The sequence below is a fragment of the Chiloscyllium plagiosum genome, unplaced genomic scaffold (assembly GCF_037043375.1).
Source record: "Chiloscyllium plagiosum isolate Xiang-an unplaced genomic scaffold, Cpla_swu_hap1 HiC_scaffold_30, whole genome shotgun sequence".
Classification (NCBI taxonomy): Eukaryota; Metazoa; Chordata; class Chondrichthyes; order Orectolobiformes; family Hemiscylliidae; genus Chiloscyllium; species Chiloscyllium plagiosum.
The window spans coordinates 35885456-35908782 of NW_028270168.1; the positions used below are offsets into that span (position 1 = coordinate 35885456).

At 40.6% G+C, this 23327-nt stretch overlaps 1 protein-coding gene across 2 annotated transcripts; it reads right to left on the bottom strand.

Moving 5' to 3' along the window:
• Positions 1 to 1932: 1932 nt before the first annotated feature.
• Positions 1933 to 18457, bottom strand: LOC122563718 (splicing factor, proline- and glutamine-rich-like). Of its 2 annotated transcripts, XR_006315702.2 has the most exons (11): positions 17719 to 18457; positions 16358 to 16659; positions 16012 to 16107; positions 14521 to 14717; positions 13975 to 14059; positions 13728 to 13842; positions 12328 to 12364; positions 12035 to 12180; positions 3236 to 3286; positions 2585 to 2694; positions 1933 to 2033 (listed from the first exon to the last, which is right to left on the bottom strand). XR_006315702.2 is itself a non-coding variant. In XM_043717846.2 (9 exons), the coding sequence occupies exons 1-9, from the start codon at positions 18328 to 18330 to the stop codon at positions 9570 to 9572; spliced, it is 1725 nt and encodes a 574-aa protein (XP_043573781.1). In that variant the 5' UTR covers positions 18331 to 18457; the 3' UTR covers positions 9176 to 9569. The 2 variants fall into 2 exon arrangements, 1 of the variants encoding a protein (XP_043573781.1); XM_043717846.2 differs by lacking the exons at positions 1933 to 2033; positions 2585 to 2694; positions 3236 to 3286 and adding an exon at positions 9176 to 9704.
• Between the last annotated feature and the right edge of the window lie 4870 nt (positions 18458 to 23327).

Below are 23327 nucleotides of genomic sequence, written 5' to 3' on the forward strand. Positions count from 1 at the left end.
AGAAGATGGAAATAAAGGCCAACAAATATTGAAATATTAATGGACAGCTTGCTAAAACTATACAAGGAACTTCAGACCATAACTGAAATACTATGAAGTTTTTCCCCACAACCTAAGGTATCTGTAGACAGTCCAGGAGGTTCATTATATTGATCATGGATATGAAATTTTGAGGTTGATCTTGCATTTATTGCTGTTTAGAATAAGAGACCTTATTAAAACAAAGACTCCTTAGGATGAGAATCAACTCAATGGATTAAACAGCCAAAGTCTGCTCCAATACCTTATGGCCTTTTCAAGCAATGTGTATATGGGGACAGCAGCTTCATAAAGAGCAAACGTTATGGAAACAGCACCTTCAATCTATTTCAGAAAAAGTGTAAATTTGCATTGTTAATTCAGCATAAATGTAATGTTAAGAAATCTGCCTTCAAAATAAACCCTTCAGGTTGGTCGCCAGATGATATGCTGCAGATGCAGTATGTGGGAAGCTATGCACAGTGATCACACTTACATCAAGTGTTGGTTGCTTGAGAAATTTAGCTCTTAGTGGATAACATGATACTTCAGGGAGAGTTACCTTGACACGAAGAATGCAGTCACACCATTTACATTATCTATATAAAGTTTGCTTGTGGTTGCGATAACAAATTCAGCTGAAATAGGTACAGGGATCTAGAATTCAAGCCAGTGACCTTGCTCTAGTATGATTTACTGAGGTAGCAGTTTGATCATCGCATATTCACTGATTACAATTCCTCATTGATCATGCACTAAATGCAATCTTCAGTATTAAGACTGAAAAAAATCATATCAGTAAGAGATTACTGTTGTTGGCTCTGCAATTAAATGGAGGACAAGGTCAAAAGTCCCTAACAAAGTTATCGTCCAATAGGTTTATTTGAAATCACTAGCTTTCAGGGCACTGCTCCAAGTGTTAGTAAAGGAGCAGCACACTGAAAGCTCACATTCTCAAGTATACCCGTTGAACTGTAACCTGGTATGAGATTTTTGACCTTGTCAAACCCAGTCCAACACTGGTACCTCCAATTCAAAATGGAGAAAGCGGAGATATTTAAGATACCACAAACAGATGTAGAAAATCAAAGCTAACAGAACACTGGCATTTACATCCAGTGGACTGAAGTACAGGATGCACAAGTTATGCTGCAGCTGTATACAAAGCCTAGGTTTGACCCCACTTGGTATCGACAGCATATCTGGGCAGCACACCTCGAAGGAAAAATTGGCCTTGGTGGGAGCACAACACATGATTAAACAGTGATGATATCAAGACTTCAGCAGTTAAATTTGAGGAGCAATAATATAAACTAAACCTATTTTCTCTTCTAGAGAAGTGATCTGATCAAAGTCATCAAGACATTAACAGGAATGGGTAAAACATTTCCACTGGCGTTATTAGAACCAGGGCTGACTGTCTGAGAATTAGGACTCGGCCACTCAGAAAAGATGTTAGGAAGCACTTCTACACAACAGGTGAGGGGGGGCTTGGAACTCTTCCAAGATTGTTGATACATGATCATTGGAAAATTAATTTTTCGTTCAAAGATATTAAAGGATTAGCTACAAGTTTGCTCACTGAGCCCAGCAAGCAAACATACATCCAAAACCTCCTCAGCTACAAACCTGAAAACTCATTAATATTAAGGGATATGAGCCAGAGGCAGGCATGTGGAATTAGGCCACATCAGCCATGACATCAATAAATGGTGCATACAGCTCAAAGGACTGAATGACAGACTGCATGCATGTTCCTAAGCTGCTACTTTATTAAGATTGTGGTAGCACATATTAATATTCAAGCTTTGCTGGAATAATATTCCAGCGATAACCAAATCCTAAGTATCCTGGGTGATCAAAGAAAGATTGAGGCAATTGTTTAATATCTCAGTAGTGCAAATAAGAGCAAAGTTGGGTCAAAATGAATTTTATTTTAAAGAATCAAATCAATTACATCGATGTTGCATCCAAGGTTGACAAATATTCATGGTTCTCCTCCTTCAAAGACGATCCTAATGAGAGAATGAAAAACATCAGGTCTGAGGATTTATTTTAAACAGTCCATCACAGACATATGCCTGCCACAGTAGATTCATCTGTGCAATGCAGCAGATAGTCAGTGACTAAAAAAAAATCTACCTTTTGCTATGAAAAGATCAACGATCAGGCTAGAATATAGAATGACTTGCTTTGACCTTGGTAGCAAACATGGTAGATGAGTACAAAAGGCATTCAGCTCTCCAGCTGGAGGCTTTCAAAGCCTTATTATGACTTCTGCATACTGCTGAATGTTTTGTAATAAAACAATTTTAGAAATTAATTGCTGATATGGAGATAATATTTAGGAAGCCGTAAAGAGTAAACCAACAGAAGTTAGAGCTTGTTATAACATACTGTATCAAGTGAACCATTCACACAAGTGGTGCCTAGATTCCACCCAAGACCCCAATTTAGTTTTGGCTAGGTAGCTAATCTCTCCAAATATTGGTATAGTCAAACCTGCATGATGCACTTACAAATGCAAGATTGGAGCAAAACTCCAATTTAAAGTCAGAAAACCTACCTTTTCAGAGATACTATCCATTCATGTCCTTCAGTTTCACTCTTATGCACCCCACTCATTTCTGGTGACTGAGCAATGTGAAATATTCTGGTTATATCATTTCACAGAAGCTGCAAGTGAGGAACAAGAATCATTTTAGGAAACATCCCCTTATTCCCACCTGAAAAGGCTCCATATATTGATTATTCACAAGGCTGGGAATCATTTATCGTTTGACACCTAGTTTAACAATGAACTCAGCAACAGTGAATAGAAACGATACTGTCAGGATCCTTTAACAGGGCAAAAAAGGTCCAATGATCCCAATTTGAGGATGATCAGCTGTAATCACTTGCAGGGACCATATGAGAAACACCTCAAATTGCTGACATTACTCGGAATCTCACTTATGAAGGAAAACTGAGCATTCTATGAAATGGAAGACACGATACCTTTATGCCAGCATGCATCTGATTTGACTAAACACACCATTCTAGGAGTGGAGATTGTGCCAGTGGAATCACGAGTGTCAAAGCCACAACTCAAAAATACTTGAGTATCTACAGCAATACACAGGCACTTAGAAACTACACGACAGCTTAGTCAAGCAATATGATTTATCACTGTTTCAGATGGATACTCTGGCACAGAACTGATCAAATAGCTACTTACTTGCATCTTTCCTGCATCAGAGTTTCAACATGCATCAAGCCCTTTCCATGCCTAAAGAAAATACATCAAGTTAGTAAACACTTATCACTTCCATACACAGCAATTCAGAACTCAGTTCTACAATAACCCAGAAGGTCAAGTTACTTCAAAATATGTCATGCAAATCTATCCCAGATGTAGACCCGGAATAGAAAGGCTGACTGAATCCCTAACAGCCTGTGTGGTGCTGTAACTATTAATATTTTATGGGGCCAGAATAAAAGAGTTGAAGGCAGGGGTTAAGGGTATATACAATTCATCCAAACTGAAACATTTCAGTGGTTAGCCAGAAAAGTACAGTATATTTTTACTGACTAGTCTGACAACCCTACAGAAAGGATGCAATATATGTGCTTTAGGCCCAACTTTTCCTAGGCTAGTACAGCAGTGAAAAATTCTCAGCACAGAGGATTAAACATTCAGTTAATTCTAAAGCTTTGGACAGGCCAATTAAGAGTTGACCAAGTTGGCACAAAAATGCCCAGAAGTGATTGCATAGAAGGGAAACTGCACCCACATCTTGGAACACAATATTGTAGCCTATTTTGCAACACTGGAAGAACATGTACCACATATCCCTATTATGTTCTGGCATCACTTTTCTGAACAGAGACATTCTAGTCAAAAATTGAAGCCAATTGAACTGGGAAAGCTCAGTCACATTCAACAAAATTTAGATGGAATACAGTGTAGACACTTGGCTACTAAGTTTTAATCCCACTTGCAAGTCCAGTGCAACAAGATGAAACATCACTTCTGCTCCAGGGACAAGTCACTGATACTTACACAAGAAAAAACATTTAATTGCTCGCTCTATAGATTTGCTAAAATTTGACCTAACAGGCCAGTTATGTCTCCCATAAAAGGAATACACAATAATAAATGTTACAGGGTCAAGACCTGGAGCAAGACCAATCTTGCAGTCAGACCTGTGTAACAAGCTGCAGATTTTAAAGACAGTGCCAAAATCCCAGCATTGCAGTAAGACAGAGAACTCAAGTGGCACAGGACTGGAAAACAGATTAGCCCTGGACCATTTTTTGCCACATCTGTACCACTCCAGGACTAAAAATTCACAGCATATCATTCCATCCAAAGCAGATCAACAACTAAGCAGTCAAAAGCAAGACCAATATTCTGGATTTTAATAACCATCTCTAGGCAATTTCAGGGATAAGTGGCACAAAATTCTTAATCAGCTTGTTCAGTCATGTCACCTTTGGAGCTGGTGGGACTTCAACTCAGACCTCAAATTTACATGACGAATGCCTTCATCACGCTTTACACCGATACTGATGGTGAATCATTGTGCCTGTTAATATACAGGTCAACTTTATGCTCTGATTGAAATCAAGCCTTTGATTAAAATCAAAAACAAATAATTTAGCAAATGAAGCCCAAAGCAATACAATTAGGCTATGGCCTAATTCAATTGCACATATACAAAGTGAAATTTTAAATCATGAGATGCATGAACAGGCAAATGGACAGCAGAAAGCCTAAGGACTTGGTTTCTACTGAGGATTCCATTGTATTTGTTCTTATTAGAATCCTAGAAACATTTGAAACCTAAGCAGTGAAAGTGCATCACATTTACAGTATTTCAATTTTCACTACATGTTAAATCTGCCATACTGCTCTACAGTAAATATCTTACACGTCGGTACACAAGGTCTGATCTTAGGGATTTCAGGTCAGATGAGAACGGCCAAGATTAATGGCAGTTACAGTCATTGCAAGCTGGCTTGGTTAAAAAAAACTAAGTAATTCCTCTGGTCTCCAAACTACACCAAAATTACAAGAGTAACATCAAATACAGTAAGTCACTATGTAATAGTTATGCATTTGAGGGGTAGGGTGCCTGGAGGTTCAAGAGGAATGAAAGTTTTTCTCAAGCCCAGCACAATTCCCCCAAACGCAAGCAGGCATGCCAAGTTACCATTTTGTTGATACAATGCAGGCATCTGCCCAAATAGTCAATGCCTTTTAGTTTGGCAAGTATAATCTATGGTGCTAAATGGCCTATAGTACATTTATTCATTATATACAAGTAAATCACATTGCTGCTTTGTAGAAGTTCTGGCAAAGCTTGAAAGTACAGAGTACATAAAAAGACAAGGTAAAACTAAACCACAACCTTCCTATTCACAGTCTTAGTCACAGCTTTGTTGAGCTCAAAAAAGTACAGGCAGAAAGCGCAACTACCCACTGTTGATAATTCAAGGTGCCAGTGAAATGTCAATGTTGTGAATGCAGTACTCAAACTGCACACTAGCTGTACATCATTTGGGCCATTATATTCTGATACCAATCAGTATTCACCAGTAACAGCCCAACTATAAGTGGTACACTGTATTTCCAGAGTCAGAAAGGTGATGCCTGAACCATTATACTCATTGTTTAAGAAATTACGAAAGACATGTTAACAAGTTATTTGTACATACCTGTATGCAGTCTTTAGTGTACCGCAGAACAAGCAGGAATACTATTCTCCAGGTCTTACTGCCCAATCCCATTTGCAGTACTACAGATCCTCAATGCAATGTATTGCAGACAAGCTGACTGTATTTATTCACTGTAGAGCGGCATTACTTGCAAGGATGCAGCACAATTGGCTGCCAGCAGCCGCTTGCTGGCTTGTAACTCAGATGCGTTGCCATGTAACCTGAGAATCTGAAACTGTTATAACTGCCACTGAAGAATACTGGGGAAGACAAGTTATTTCAAGTTGTGCCCAAACTTAGTGGGCATTGCAAATTCAGCACCTAAATGCCTAAACAACAACAGCTAAATCTTTGTATTCAGCCAATACCATAAATCAAATTCAAAAATGCGAAGTGTTTTAAAAGGAGGGACGCAGGTCGATAGATGGTGACATTGATGAAATTATACTGCAGGCATCTCATGCAGTATTTTGATTTAAGTTGAAATTCAGTATTATATAGAAGGGGCATTTCATAAAAATAGTTCAAGTACTGCTTCCACAGCCTAGATTACTGTTAAAACAGCGGAAACAATGGACTAATTTAGTAAAAATTCAGGTCTCTAGCTGCAAGTACCATCACAAAACTAGTTTTTCAAATTTAAGGTGAACCCTTCGGCTTTCACTCAGCTGAAAAAGCCAAACCAACTTGATTTATCATGGAATCCATGTTCAAATACAGGAACGCTGCCAAGGAATGGCAATGAAAATTACTGAAAGTTTGCAAAGAATATCCAACAGGAAATCAGAGCAGCTGCTCATTCAAAACCCCAACAGCTCATATTGAATAATTTAAGTTGCACACATTTTGCCAGAAGTAAATTTGATGGACCAATACCAGATTCTGTACTGAAACATTTAAACAAAAAGGATTTATGGAATGTAAGATGAAAATTAAGCCTTGCTCCAATTAAGAAACTGCACTCAAAGAAACTTAAAACCCACCATCCCAGAATTTAGAACATCTGATCTTGGACTACAATACTTGCTCGGTATATTAATTCTTAAAAGATTGAAATTAGTGGAAAACAGCATCCAAAGGCACGATTTGTTTCTACGTCCAAACCCCCATCCCCACACACAAATAAGTTTTAACACTTACCATTATCACAATCCTAAAGCAGCAATTATTTGTTGGCATTGCATGCTACTGCTTGGTTTCCAGTTACCCATTGAAGCTGTTCAGCTTCGCTAGGCAGAGGGTACAGAAGTCACGTTCTGGTAGTCCGGGTATCCTGATGCAAATTCATTCCTACTGAGTACATCTGCAGCTCATATCTTGCTACTTGTTTCCAATTGTGACTTTCCAAATCAGCATCCCCATTCACAAACGCAGAATGGCAAAATTTTCCAAAACCCAAGGTTAACTTCCACAAGTTATTGGTTGGGGAGGCCCCCCAAGTTGGGTCGGAAGGTTTAAATGAAAGCATTGTGGACCATTAACTCCAAGTCTTTAAGTGATCATTGCACTGGGTATGAAGTTCATTTATAAAAGTTAAAACTGTTTCCTGTTCCAGTTTTCCAGCAAACCTGCCCAATAGAACTGAAAGACCCTATACAGCTAAGTTACTTAAAAGAACTCCCAACTCCAGCTCAGATCCCATAAGTGACGTGTTAATGCAATAAAACCATGCACTGATCAGCAGTAGAAGATTCATGATAAAGTATTTGTCCTCCTGAGTGCGTAACTTTTGCACACCTTACTATATTGTATAGCCCAAAGACATCACTTTCATTAGGATTACTCAATTTGCTGAGTTGCTATTTGTAACTGGGATATTGCCATTGCAGATTTCTTGCTGTTAATCTGAAAAGACTCTATTGGTGTACAAACCTAGCATTTAAACACATTCATTTGGATGCAATAGTGACTAACTTTACTGGTTAATAGCTGCCATACTCAACTACTCAGTGGCACTTCAAGCCATATGAGCAATGCAGTTTTTAATAAACCACATAGGAATTCAATACACTAAACAATAGAGTGCAAGATTTGTTACAAATCAAGGCTTTAATAGGCTTGAACTTATGGCAACAGGTGAAGGTCCAAATTCTGCCACTCTGCCCACCAACATCAAATTTCAGTAATTTAAAATGGATCGAATAATGAAGCGGAACATGCTATTTTGGGATTCCATGCATTCTGTAAAGATATTGTAGCAATTAAATTGAATCAAGATAAGCATTCATTTTAGAAACTTCTTTACAATACACAGTGAGGATTATACAATCACCTGAGAGGCCTGACTGACATTTGAACACTAATCAGATGTGCCACTGCCATGAAGACAAATTCAAGTAAGCCGTTAAACTTACTCTATTCACAAAACCCGAAATGGACAACTTCACCCTCTTCCAAACACAAAGCGGGGAACAAATATCTGATTGTCCATCGTAAGTCTAAAGACATCCTTGGACTATGGATCAAGTGAAACAAGGATACATGTCAGGCTGTGCCAACGAAAGCAGTCAACAGTACAGCACTGCAATGGTCGATTCCATGGATGGTAAAGTCAAGGGAAAACTAAGCCAAAGCTGATCTAGTAAACCTTAATTATGCAAAAAATATTGTGCAGGAAAAATCAGGCTTGGCTCCAAATTAAAAGTTTCACCACAATCTAAGTTCATATGAGTCACTTGGAATTGTTGCCCAGGGCACAGTTGATAATCAAAAGCTTCTCAGCACGAAAGACCTCCTGAAGAGAGAGTTGCAGTAAGTTGTGAACAGAGGAGGAAGAAAATTTTGATATACAGGTGTGCTTTGCATAATCAGTCAAAACACTTAACATGTTTTGTAGTACTAGCTACAATAACCTTCCTTGTCCCAATATCTATTTCAGAACATGCAAACCAAGACAGAATCTCCAAAACGTGAGTAGCATTGTCAATAGACTTCATCCCACCCCAGCATAGACTGGATTTGACTGCCACAAAACACAAGCTTTAGAACAATCCAGCCTATTTCTGGAACCAAAGCCACACAAAATTGAAATAAAAACAAAATCTTCCAGTTAACACAACCAAATTAGGTGGCAATTTAAATATAAGTGGGTCCAGACATGTCAGGACTGCCATTTTAAAATTTAGGAAGATCTTTGCAGACCTAGACTTCCCTTCCATTGTGTGGCATTAAGACACTGTACGAAGCTAGCCAAAGTTAAAAAAAAGGGTTTAAAACTCAAAGTTGAGCCTAAAATTGGTACAACTTAAAATATAAAATAAATAACCATGACTAAATGCTTTGTTTTCAGTGCACTTAGTTTCCATTGGAATCTTACCTTATTTTATTAAACAACTCCAATAAGTGATACGCAAGAGTTCGCGAACATTAGTAAATGCAACACTTGGTCTCACTTAAAGCAGAAGTTGACAACTATACTGTTACTTTGCCCACAGTTAAAAAATCATTTCAAATCATGAACACTATGAATGGGTTTTAATTTAAAAAGACGCACCAAAATACAGAATGCCACCATTTCAAAACAGGCTTTTAGCCTACACAATTTAACATGCTTCTAGAACAATTCAGAACAAAAAATACATGGAGCATACTTTCTAGAGGTTTAATGGCACGTCAGCGTACACAGTCAAAAGTACTGGGAAAAGATGCCTATGTGCACTATCACTGTTGTTTGACATAATTCAACATTCACAATGTGCCAGCGTGACTTGTTACAGTTTACAAAGTTTTATCAATACACAAATCTATATAGGCATAAAATGCAACTTTGCCACCAACTAAAAAAACGCAAGAATGAAGAGTTCAAGTCTAAATGAAAGACTAATCTGGAATGCACTACTACACTATGAATTCTAAAATCTAGGCTTCTTTCCACCTGCTTCATATTCTTCTCTCCCTCTACTAAAACTAGGCCCAGTCGGCCCCATAGGACGGGGAGGCTGAGCATTCATTGGACCTGGGGCTCCCTGTCCAAAGCGGTCATTACGCTATTGGGAGAGATTTTAAAGTTCATCATACATGGTAGCATTCAATGTCCATATAAGTTGCACGTGACAAAGTGAGTAAAATGTGTAACATTAGGTCAGGGAAGACATCCGCAGTCAATGTTCGTCGATTACAACCAGGAATAGGGCGATCCACAGGTACCAGGCACATAAAAAGAAAAAAAGAGGGCAAGTTGTTCATTAGTTTACTGACCGGTACATGGAGGAATCCAAGGTGGGTATAATCCTCCCATGACGACTTGTGATAACTTAAGAACAGTGGCTATTCTGCTTGTAGTGCAAGCAAACCACTATTACCAACACAGGAATGCATTCAAATATGCATAAGTCTGATCTGGGTCAACAGATATATTTGCGTTATCATTACAATCTCCACATCATAGTTTTCTCAGAGATGCAGAGCTTTAACACTTCAAGTTAAATAGCCTCTGCCCTTAATGAAAGTCACAAGTAACCGACATATCCCAACCCACCTTTCCCCCCATTTTAAATGCAAGCTGACCATTGATCCAGTATTGTAGTACATGCTCTGCAAACTTTCAAAAAGTAATGCATCAGCTGCTGAGTATAAGGATTTGACATTACAAAACTAAACTTTAAACAACTTCCACCAGTTAAAGCATGATGGGCCAGGAGAATTTGCATATCCCCCTATATTAGGGAGTCAATCTTTGATGTTGGTTTGGAATAATAAGAAACTTAACTACACTGATTTTTATTTCAGCAGGCAAGCCAAAATTCACAGTTACAGTACAGCACAAGTATGACAACACTGGATCAGCATTACCATTCAAGTTTAACTGGGTAAAAATGTATATTTTATAAAACATTACTCATTTAGTGCAAAAAGGTAAAAGGACATTCCCTCAATTATCAATTTAAAATGCCTAATGTAATTTTACCACTTGCACAATACACCTCAAAAGCTGAGGTTGAGCAACTGGGTTTGCCATGACCAATGGCACACTGATGTGCTACGGGAGGGCACTCTATAATCCCTCCCTCAAATCACTCAAAAGCAGTTTTCATGTGGCAAGACAGCCAAACTAAGACTGGCAAACACTCAGAAGGCCAGAGGATTTTAACAAGTAGCGATGTGTTAATGTGTCAGCATTAGTACTAATCATCCCATTCACAAATCAGAACATTAAACCTAGTGACCGTTATGGATAATCTAAAGCGATCTGTGCTCATTTCCCTCTTATGCCACCCAAAGTGTGCCACATAATCAAACTATAAAATCAAACTGACTGCATCACTTCACTGTACTAAACCAGAAGGTCAGAATCAGATTTTGATGCAAGGAAATGAGATTAGACAGCAAGGTGAATAGCTTAACAATTGCAGATGTAATAGGACAACTGGCTTTTTGTTTATGCTGCAATATGCAAAACTATGCGGCTGCCCACCTCAAAAGAACGAACATCTGCAATTCAGAATAGAGTTACTATCGTTACAACACTGCCTCATTTTGGAGGAAAGTTCCACTTTTGTGCAAACACCAACACATGGTTTTCGATTTAGTTTATACTAGCAGCTGCAAATGCTAGCCTTCGGATTGAAAACTGGAATTTTACTGCAATGTCCTGTAGAACTGAAATTGGTAACTTATGAATCAATGTTCTATCATGCAGACCTTTCTTCCTTATTACTCAAGTGATCAGTTTCAATCCGGATTGACATGCCAGTCAGACCAGTCATCACCAACCCATAACGGTTTGGGAAGTTTAACTTAAAATAATCACGTTTCTGATCTGCCTACCTCAAGCACACAAACTTTGCACTGAGACTGTAAAAACATTTTTGATTGGCTATCCAGGTTAGGCAAGTCATTATTTCAATAGTTTTAAACATGCAGTTCTGCAAATTGTTGCAGTATATGCATGTTCTTGATCATTTCACTTGTAATAACCATTGTAACTAATGTTGATACAGCTAAACTTCAGGAGTAATATAACAATTAGACCATAGCAATCAGATGGCATGACGTAAAGCATCTGATTAGTCTGTCTGCAATGGTTCTCAGATTAACATGTCACAACTAAGTGCACATTCCTGAAACTTAATCCTCAAAATCCATGCTGAAACAGCATTGCTTACAGTAGCTTATTCAAGCTGCCCTACAATTGGATATTTTGGTACTTTACTTCAGTGAGTAATTAAGCTTTCACTAAACCAAATGGCACCCCTCACCCTCCAAGTTCTTCCAAGATCCCCACAAGACTTTCCTTCAAACAATACACGCACATTCATTTAACTTTACAATCCAACCATACATCCAAGCATTCACTCCAAACCACAGTACACTTTACCCCTGCTATGTCGCTTGTGTTTCCACTGTTGCTCATCATCTGCCCCGTCATTGCACTTGGTCCTCCAGGGCTATTCATTGCACTGTGACCTTCATAGCCCATTGCTGCCATTGGTGGAAAGCTTTGGTTTGTAGCAGCATATTGTTCTGAAATGTAAAGCATGCATTCAAGTTTTTCTATGAGTGAAAATGGAACAGGCACAAGTATAGATTGCCCTGTTTCCAATCAAAAGGTATTGGAATATTAAAATAGTATATTCAAATTTCTGATCTACAATTCAGATTGCATCTTACCTGCCATTCCTCCAGCCATGCGCAAGTCACGTTCTCTCTGGAGAGAGAAATTTCAGTAATGAACATCAAGGCAAATATTTCATTTTACATTGAATTATAGTTCAGTCAATGAAGAGCTGACCAAGTCTTGTTCAGTTGTTACTACTAGTGGCTGAATACTCAAACCGAAGTTAACTTCAATCATTTCTTAAAAACTGACCAAATTTGGAACAAGTGAAACATTATAGATCCCATTTGAAGCTATTTTGTTGCAATGCAAATTCATTTCTTGCAAACTGCTTGGATTGCAAAGGGAATTAATTTCATCATTTGAATCCCAAATGAAGTATCGTTTCAGAATTCAGTGGCCAAGCTATCCATTCTCATTTGATACAGAAATACAGAATGCAAGCAAAAAAGAATAAACCTCAAGATGACACTACTCAGTCAAGGAGGCTTGGATATATTCAAGATTCCTCACCACCACTGAACTGAACAGCAATTTCAGAAACATAACTGAAAGTTAAATTCTCAGTAAGCACGATTGCCATCCCTAAAAAATTAAAATGGTGGCTGACTTAAAATCAATTACAAATAGTATTTCCACAGGGCTTGCAGCAAAATGTCTAGTGTATAATCTGCAAAGAAGTTCAAGACGAAGACTCACTCTGATCCAGTAACCTCAACTTCTGTTACTTTTATGCCCAAAACCAGGTACCTCTGAAACAGCAAAGCACAACACACCTCAACTATCAACAAAACTACTGAACAGATTAAGTCATCTTAAGTCTCAAAGGCTGAAATCAATGGCAATTTTCATAACATCGAATCTGTCAGTTCTGTCTTTGGCCAATCACCAGCATGAGGACTCAAATCCAAACCGGAGACTAAGGTTATGACCTATCAGGCAGCAGTAACCTTCAGGCCACCAGACAATCAAGCTATAGCAAGCACCTGATAGCACTGCAGCAGTACCCATCAGCGCCATCACTAGATGCTTTTCGAATGTGGTGCAAAAAAAAGCCTTCCGAATTCCCAGACCAGCCTACTCAATACCCAGGTATTAACTCAAAACCACATTCTGCTGGATAGGATTCTTCAATCGTAAGCCCCCAGATTCCTAAAGCTACTCAAGTTGATGGGAAACTTGCAAAAAATACATTAGAAATTTTTTGTGAATACTGAAGCATCCCTGAAAAGTTCAATGTGGCTGCTGAAAATGGAGGAGACATTAACTCACCAAAAACAGAAAACTCATTCAAGTCACCATACAAATCAGGTCATGCAAAGAAAAAGGCAGTGAAGGGCGCACACAAACTTGCATTCTACTCTATGAATGGAACTAAAAGAATTTGCCTGCTCACTATTTTGACTCAGTTTTACTAATCTAAGCACAGCTGTAATTTAATGATCAAGCTCACTGGATCCATGTATCCCATTCGGAAATTCTCCTCCCTTTGGCGCCTCATCATTTCCTCTTTCTCCCGCTGACGCATCAACATCTCCTCCTCTCTTCTACGGCGCTCTTCTTCTTGCCTGGCAAAGAGTTCAAACCAAGCCTTAATTTGATTTCAATTTAAGTTAAGTCAAGCTACACTAAAACAAGCAGGATAACTGCAAAAACAAACCAAATCCATGGAAAAGCACTTGTTCAAAAAGCATTCTTACCTCAATTCCAACTGTTTACGTTTCTGAACCTCTTGACTATGAAGCTCTTCCATGCGGCGAAGCTCTTCTTGACGACGCATAAGATCTGTATAAAAACAAAATTAGAACTTCCTGAAGCACGTATCCAATAAGAGATACAGTTGCAGCACTGAATAATTCATGGTAAATATCCTCACTTGAAATTTTTAAAAATCAACTTCAGATGTTTTTATGGACTCTAGGAAGAGATGGGACCTGAGCCCAGGCCTCTTGGCCCAGAGTGATGTACACAACCACAGCACGTCAAGATCTCCTTTGTATAGTATAATGAGTTTTCTCCAACTGCTTTCTCCTCTTCCTCGCAACCAGAAGCAAGATGCACAATCAAAAGGCAAAAGGACAGCTGAAAATTGCACGTATAAATATGGCTGCATGCCACTTCCACACTCATCTTTTCCGTTAGTATGAATTGATGCTCCTCAGCACACACGGTCAGAAGTGAGAAGTGTGAGCTGTACATACTTTATACTAAGTATAAAGTTCTGTCATCATTTATTTTAAGCTTACCCTGTCTCAGTAACATTGCTTGATGCTCATGGTATGCATCTTCCATTTCATTTTCCAGCTTATCTCTGGCCTCTCTCATATTTTTCTCCACTTGTTCTCTTTGCTGTTTTTCCATTTCATCAAGAGACTTCCATCGTTGGGAATATTCAAACTCAAATGTTCCATGCTGGGCAAAGCGAGGAGGATGCTCCCGTTCCCTAAAAAAACCAAAAGGCTCCTATTTGGCAGATACCATTTAAATATATTGAAATGATCTGGAACTTACTGTATTGCAACAAATGATGTCCACTACAAAATGAAACTCAAGTAAAACTGAGATTCAGGCAAATAGGGCAACATGGTTACTCAGTAGCTAGCACTGCTGTCTCATAGCACCAGGGACCTGGATTTGATTGCGTCCTTGATCCTCTGGTCAGGCCACATTTGGAGTATTGTGCAGAGTTTTGGGTCCCATATCTCAGAAGGATGTACTGGCCCTGGAGCTTGCTCACAGGAGATTCATGAGAACAGTCCTAGGAATAAATAATTTAACACGAGGCACATTTCAGGACTCCGGGTTTCTACTCACTTGAAGGAGGGGGGGGGGCCTAATTGAAACTGAAGAGTAAAACAGAAGACCTTTCAGAATGGAGACAAGGAGAAACTTCTTCAGATGAAGTGTGGTGAATCTATGGAATTCGTTGGCACAGAGGCTGCAGAGGCCAGGTCATTGAGCATTAGATTAGATTCCCTACCATGTGGAAACAGGCCCTTCAACCAGTCCACACCAACCCTCTGAAGAATAACCCACCCAGACCCATTTCCCGCTGACTAATGCAACTAACACTATGGGCAATTTAGTATGGCCAATTTACCTGGCCTGCACATCTTTGGACTGCGGGAGGAAACCGAAGGACACCCAAGCAGACACAGGGAGAATGTGCAGACTCCACACAGATAGCCACCAGAGGCTGGAATCGAACCTGGGACCCTGATGCTGAGAGGCTGCAGTGCTAACCACTGAGCCACCATGCCGCCCCATATATTTAAGACGGAGACAAATTGGTTCGTGATTGTGAAGAGCATTAAGGGTTACAGGGAGAAAGCAAGAGAAAGGGGTTGAGAAACTTATCAGCCATGATTGAATGGTGGAGCAGCCTCGATGGGCTGAATGGTCCAATTTCTGCTCAAGTCTTATGGCTGTTGCTGGAGTTTGCACATCCAAAGATGTGCAGTTTAGGTGGATTGGCCATGGCAAATTGCCCAGTGTCCAGGGATGCGTTAGTTATGGGAAATGTAGGGTTATGGAGAAGGTCTGAGTGGGATATTCAGAGGGTTGGGTGTGAACTGTACAGACCAAAGGGCCTGTCTCCACACAAGGGATTCTATTCTACAATTCTAACTGGACAACTATGATCAACTTCCACTCCAAATCAGCTTTAAATGCAGAAAATCAAAGATCAACCATTTGAAAACTATCAGACATTGAAAACCACAAATTATAAAACTCACTTCTGATACATTGGATTTCTCTGGGCAAGCTTCTCTGGAAGACCATCCTCATCATCATACTGTTCCATTGGTTCCACAATCACAGGCCGTGGAGAGCTACAAATTAGTTTTTGAAGAAAAAAATGGACAAATTTGCACTTACAAAGCATATTTAGAGCCTCATGAGCAACTGGCAGAAAATAATGCATTATAGTTTAAAAATTGAAAAAAATTAAAACTGCACAGATTTCAAAGTCAACATTTCTCCTGCAAATCACACAGCTAATTTGCTTCAGGATAATGCATTTTAAAAGGGGAACAACAATGAATCACTGACATAAGCCAACAAAAAATGCATATTACTTACGCAGTTAGGAGGAATACTCCTTCATTGCAACGCTCAAGGGCCTTTCTCGCAGCTGGCTTTGTTGCAAATTCAACTATGCCTTTGCCTGTTGATCTCCCACGATCATCCACTATTACAATGGCCCTTTCCACCTGACCAAATTGGGAGAATGCTTCCTCAAGTAGTTCATTTGACACATAAGGAGAAAGATTACGGACAGTCAGAGCTGCAGAGTGTGTGGCAAAACGAATGCGAAGAGGTCGACCCCTCATGGGTGTATCATCAAGTTCAGCTTTGGCTATTTCAGCCAAAGTTCGACTTTCCTTTGAAAGACAAAATTGATATACAAACTAAACATTCAGTCCATAGGTTTTTCATGAACAGAACTCAATGTAACCAGCATCTTAAATTTAAAGCTTTGCCACACTGACATTTTTCAGTTTTAGACAAGGTTTCAATTCTAAAACAGCAGGCAGAGTGTTGAGAACCAAAAAAATGGCATGAGTCAGGCAAATACTTTGCCCTCGCCATACAGCCACAACTCAACGTTTTGCCAAGAACAGGATTGGACAATTCTACATGAACTCAGGAGTTTAAGCAACAAAAACAAACTGCTCGAAAATCTCAGGTAGTCTGGCAATGACCAAGAAATTTAGATTTGAATGCTTTGGTCCGGTGTGCCAAAGGCTCACTAACTGATTTCTCGTCACAAAAATTGCCAGACTTAGCGATTTTCCGATTTTTGCCTTTGTTTCAGATTCCCGGCACCCTTTCCAGACGTTGAGGCAGCGTGGTTAGGGACAGCCAAGAACTTGGATAAACTGCGATTCGGAATTAGTGGTGCTGGCAGAGCACAGCAGTTCAGGCAGCATCCAAGGAGCTTCGAAATCGACGTTTCGGGCAAAAGCCCTTCTTCAGGAATAAAGAGTCTATCCATCAAGAAAGAGGCGGGCGGGACGAAGGACAAGACGGGAGCACTGGAGGGGAGGATAACGGAGAGATGGAACTACAGGATGGGCCTGGAACGAGGTTTTCAAACAAAACAAAGGGAACGGAGACTGGGTAGTGAAGGGGGAGACAGGGAAGGCGCGGCGCCCATTGTCAACACAAAATGGAGAGAGAGAGAGACAGAAACTGACATGGAGGCGAGGAACAGAAAGGAAACAAAATGGCAGCCGTAGACTCGCGCCCATCTCTTGGCGCGTGCGCGCAGCGGGCAGACGGTTGGGGCCATCCGCGCGTTCGCGGCAGGAGGCTGGCGCGCTCACCTCGGGCTTGGGGTGGGGGTGGGTGAGGAGTTTACCGTCCGGGGCCGCTAGAGAGGCAAACCCCCATCTCATCCCCCCCCCCCACCACCACCACCACCACACACACACACTCACCAGGCGGATGAAGCCGAACCCTTTGCCTTTGTTGATGAAAACCTCGCCGGGCTCGCCGTACTTGTCGAAGAGCCGCTTGAAGTCGTCCTCGGTGATGTCGGCCGGCAGGTTGCCGACGAACAGGCGGCAACGCTGCGTGTAGGTCTTCTCGCCGGGCTTGCGGAGCAGCGAGAGCTGGGCCCGCAGCACCGCCTGCTCGCGCTCCGCCTCCTTGACCTCGCGCGCCTGCCGGCTCTCCGAGGCGCCCGAGCCCGCCGAGCCGCCCCCCTGCGACGACGCCTGCTGTTGCTTGCCCCCCTCGCCGCTGGCGCCGCCGCGCCCGGCCGAGGCGCCCTGAGAGGCCGCCGCCTCGCCATTCTTCTTGTCGGTCTCGGCGGATTTCTGCGAGCCCGGCGCCATTGATTTCGGAGGTGGGGTCTGCTGAGAGGCCGCGACCTGGTTAGAGGCAGAGGCCGCCGGCTGCTGCTTGAGGGCGTCGGCCGGGGCTCCCGCTCCGTTCGGGCGGTTGGGAGCGTTGTTGCGGTTGCTACCGCCGCCGCCTCCCCGGAACGGAGGGCTCATACCACCCCGCCTCTGAAATCCTGTGCGGTTCCTGAAGCGATCCCGAGACATTTTGTTTCTTGGGAATGTATTTGCTGGCGGTTCAGGTTTTATTTTTCCTTCCTTTTTTTCGATCTCTCGTTTGTCCCGATCAAACCGACTGCAAAGGTCAACGTGGAAGAATAACACAAAATGGCGCTGGGTAGCGGCAGGGGCGGGCACTGCCTGTTTATATACCGCCCGCGAGCCTCGCCTCTGCTCACAGACGATTGGCCAACCCTGTGTATCACGTGACAGCTGCCGGTCACCGATTGGCTTCAATAGCTATCAATCGCTGCAAGTGCTCCATTATTGGACGATACGCAACCAATCAGATCTAGGTCTTCTCCAGACAAAGGATTGCCTCTTGTGGAAGAGGGGGAAGTCCTGATCACAGATTTGTTTCTTTGAGATATGGATGGTCTTGGCCTTTCCCACTTGAATATAACGTTATTTGGATCTCTTCGCTCTTTCTTTATTCTCTTTCACTGTAGTACCCAGTTTGATTTTGAAGGCCTTTCCATTTCCTTCCTCGTAAGTTATTCATCACATTATTGTTTAAGTAAATAAAAATCGAATGTGGATGCTGTGAATCAGAAACAAAAACAAATTGCTCGAAAAGCTCAGCAGGTCTGGCAGCATCTATGCAGAGAAATCAGAGCTAACGTTTCGGGTCCGGCGACCCATCCTCAGGATAATTGTTTGAGTAACTCCTCACCAATAGTTCTACCGTTTCTCAAAGAAAGGTCACGTTTTTAACACCTATTAATGCACCTGCGTGTAGCCTGTGAGGAGAAAGCAGCTCTTGAATTCAGTGAGAACACCATCACTGCAATTTCCCCCTGTGTGCCACACGTCCATTTTGAGTTAGATATACTTCACTGTCACTGGGTCAAAATCCTGGAACACTCTTAAAAGTATTGTAGGTGGATTAATGTTGTAGAGAAGGCAGCTCACCACCATGCAACCTTCTCAAGGACAATGAGGGATGGACAATAAGTGCTGGCCTGGCCAACAAAGTCTACATCCCCTCGATGAATAAAAATAATTCCATACACAGTCTTTTACTGACTCTATGAAGGTAAAGTCACCAAAGTCCTGTTGGCCTATAGAGCTGCTCTCATTAGAGAAAGAGACATACACCACACCTCACACAAGGGGAGAGGTTGAAAAGGAGAGCCCTTTAATATAACCATATGCACTTTCAGCTAATTTGAATTTATATTACCTGACCTTACTCTTCTGGTTTATATTTTGACAATTTGGAGTTCTTGAGAAATATTCATTTCAAAATATTTTCAATACTTCATTGACTTCCTTCCCTATTAGTCTTCTTTCCAATTAGAACAGCTTAACTTTAGGTAATTTTTCTTTATAGTTGGTCTGCTTTTCCCTTGGGACCAGCATTGTTGCATCTTTGTAATGCATTTTTGTTATGTTGCAGGTACTGAAGCTGAATATATTATTCTAAGTGCAATCTCACAACTTCAGACTTAAAACATGAGAGTAAGTTCTGTAGTGTGGTTGTGTACCTCGCAACACTGGAATAGGCCATTTAGTGCATTGTGTCTTTGCAGGCTCTTTGAAAGAAGGATTTAATTCGTCCAATTCCCTTACTTTTTCCCAATGCCCTTGCATTATCATGTTTTATTTTGAAACTTTCCATTAAGTCTTCTTCCACTACCCTTCCAAGGGAATGTGTTCCATTTGTAGAACTGTAACTTGAGATGTTAAAAAAAACTCTGCAATTGTGCTGTAGCTCTTTTACCACTAACTAAAAAATCTGCATTCACAGGCTACTGATTCTTTGACCTGTGGTAACAGTTTCTCCTTACTTATGCTGTTAAAATGAATTTGAATTTTTATCTTATCAATTAAATATTCCCTATGTTTCTGTTTTTCCTGTCCCTTTGCATAACTGCTGTCTGGATACGTTTCTAGTAAACCTATGTATACTCTTCAAAACCTTTACATTCTACCTTAAAATGTGATGCCCAAATTTGGAAACAATACTGCACCTGAGACCTAACCAGTGATTTATAAATGCTTTACCAATGCCTTGCCTTTGTACTCTCTACATTGATTAGGCCAATGTATTTTTAAAATAGCATTATGAACGTCGTTATCACTCTACCGTTTTAAAATACTTTTCTCCATTGTTCCTTCAAAAAGTCTTCACTGACTCAAATGACAATTGACTGTCTACATTTCTTAATGATATATAGCTATATAAGCTGTAAGGATGATCTAGAGGCGAGAAAATGATTTACATGGATTAAGTGAGTGGTGGAAACTGGTATTTGGAATATAGGTGTGAGGTTATCCATTTTGGTTGATTAATGAAAGCAGAATGCTTTTGAAATGTGAAAGATTGGGAAACATTAGTTTCAGAGGTAGTGCAATAAAAGTTTACTTCGGTGACTTTTGGGTTGAAGGAATTAAGAAATGGTTTTGCACACTAGGCCTGTCCTCCACAGAACTTATGAGAATAAGAGATCTTCTTGAAACATGGAGCATTCTTTGGGGACTTGACAGTGTAGCTTGCAAGTTGGGGATCCTAGAACTAAGGGGTTAGAACGTCAGAATAATAAGGGATCAGCTATTTATGACTGAGATGCAGACAAATTTCTTCACTCAAATACTTTTAAATATCTGGAAATATTTACAGTGGACGGTTGTGGATGCTCTATTGGTGTATACATTTCAAGTTAAGAGTTTGATTTAGTTTTGGATATTAAGTAAATCAAAGCATAAAGTGCTTGAGTAGGAAAGTAGAGTTGTGGTAAATGATTTTATCAAATGGCAGAGCAAACTAGAAGAACAGAGTGGTCAACTCCTACTCCAATTTCTTGTGTTAAAAATTCTCTGTTACATTTTATATGCCAATTTCATTAGTCCCTGTGTCCTAAGGTCTACTACTTTTGCAGACTTAATTATGGGAGCTATGTTGCATTCTAACACTGAGATCCTTGGGAAGCCACTATTTGATAATGTCTTTTTAAAGCACAGTTAAATTAATATAATTCTTTGCGTTAAATTCACATGACAGCAGATTTCAGTGAGAATACTGACTGGTGAGCAAGTTTTAACTCAGAACATGAATTCAGGCCAGGAGGGGGAGGCTTACTCTTGATTGGCCAATGTGAAACTCTGGATTAGTGGTGCTGGAAGAGCACAGCAGTTAACACCTGAATCTCATAACCATAGCAGAGACCAGCTTCCATCCAGAGATAGCTCATTAGGCAAATGAAGTTGTGAATGGTTTGGGCGAGCATACTGAAAAGGATGCTTTACATTGCACATTTCACACCACATCTCAATGTATAATTGCTTAAATCTGATCCACAGCGTTTAAGTCATGACTTTGTGAAGTTGAAAAAGATCTTGTTGTCAGGATGGATCACTCTGGATTGACCCTTCAGGCAATTTATGTCTTTTTGCACATGACACATGATATAATTAGCATTAAGAGAATCACAGAGAATGTGCCTTAAGTGTAGAACAGTTCGTTTAGTTCTCAGTTGAGTAATGCACTTACTTGGACTCCTTCAAACATGCCATGTTCCAGTTTATTTTTGAGTAAGTTAGGTGGTGGGAACTTGTTGAAATTAACATGGAAACATACTGGCTTTGTTAGGCACTTACAGTCGTGTCTAAGTAGTCCATAAGGTCTCTAACTGAAACTTCTCCGAGCTTAAACTTGGAAATTATATCAGGGTTGAATGTTTGGGGAAGTAGGGCCTGACCTGGCAATGATTGAGGTGAGGGTGTCAGCAGGTGCATGATGTCATATGAATGCCTGGTACAAAGGAATTCTGAGGGTTGACTATTGCCCAGAGAATCACTCCTTTTTTTTTATGTGGCTCACTCTAAAATGATAACATTAAATGCATTTTGTGATCCTCTTGACCATCTTCTGGACTTGCAGTAGGTTTCCCTGCCACATCTAACAATGGGCATCCAGTGCACAATAAAAGTGAATCAGAGTCTGAATTATGTTGTTGGATGCAGAGATTTCCATTTTAATGAGACCCCTGGGTTGCATGGGATTTATCATTAGATTCTGTGGAAAGCCAGGAGTAACGCTAGAAGACTGGAGGATAGCAAATGTTGTTCCCTTGTTTAAGAAGAGGAGTCAAGACACCCTGGTAATTATAGGCCAGTGAGCCTTACTTCGGCTGTGGGTAAGATGTTGGAAAGGTTATAAGAGATAGGATTAATAATCACTTAAAAAGGAATAATTTGATTAAGGATGGTCAACATGATTTTGTGAAGGGAAGTTCGTGCCTCACTAACCTTATTGAGTTCTTCGAGAAGGTGACAAAACAGGTGGATGAAGGTAAAGTAGTTGATGTGGTGTATATGGACTTCAGTAAGGCGTTTCATAAGGTCCCACACGGTAGGCTATTGTACAAAATATGAGTTTTGGAATTGAAGGTGATTTAGTGGTTTGATTCAGAAATTAGCTAGTTGAAAGAAGATGGAGAATGGTAGTTGATGGGAAATGTTCATCCTGGAGCTTAGTTACCAGTGGTGTGCTGCAAGGATCTGTTTTGGGGCCATTGCTGTTTGTCATTTTATAAATGATCTGGATGTGGGTATAGAAGGATGGGTTAGTAAATTTGCGGATGACACTAAGAAAGGCAGAGTTGTGGATAGCGCCAAAGCATGTTGTGGGTTACAGAGTTATAGATAAGAGTTATAGTCGGTTTTGGATAAGATGCAGAGCTGGGCTGAGAAGTGGCAAATGGAGTTTGTGGCAAAGTGTGAGGTGGTTCACTTTGGAAGAAGTTACAGGAATGCAGAGTACTGGGCTAATGGTAAAATTCTTGGCAGTATAGATGAACAAATGACATCTTGGTGTCCCTGAAAGTTGTAAGATAGGGTTGTAAAGAATGCATATAGTGTGTTGGCATTTATTGGTACGGGAACTGCATTTTGGAGCCAAAAGGTCATGCTTCAGCTGTACAGGACACTGTTAAGGCTGCAACTGGAGTATTGCGTACAGTTCTGGTCACCGAATTATAGGA

Coding starts and splice junctions, on each gene's coding strand:
- LOC122563718 (XM_043717846.2), bottom strand. CDS start 18,330: ATGTCTCGGGATCGCTTCAGGAACCGCACAGGATTTCAGAGGCGGGGT. Junction 16,660..17,718: donor GGTTCGGCTTCATCCGCCTG/GTGAGTGTGTGT, acceptor TGTCTTTCAAAG/GAAAGTCGAACTTTGGCTGA. Junction 16,108..16,357: donor GGAGTATTCCTCCTAACTGC/GTAAGTAATATG, acceptor ACTAATTTGTAG/CTCTCCACGGCCTGTGATTG.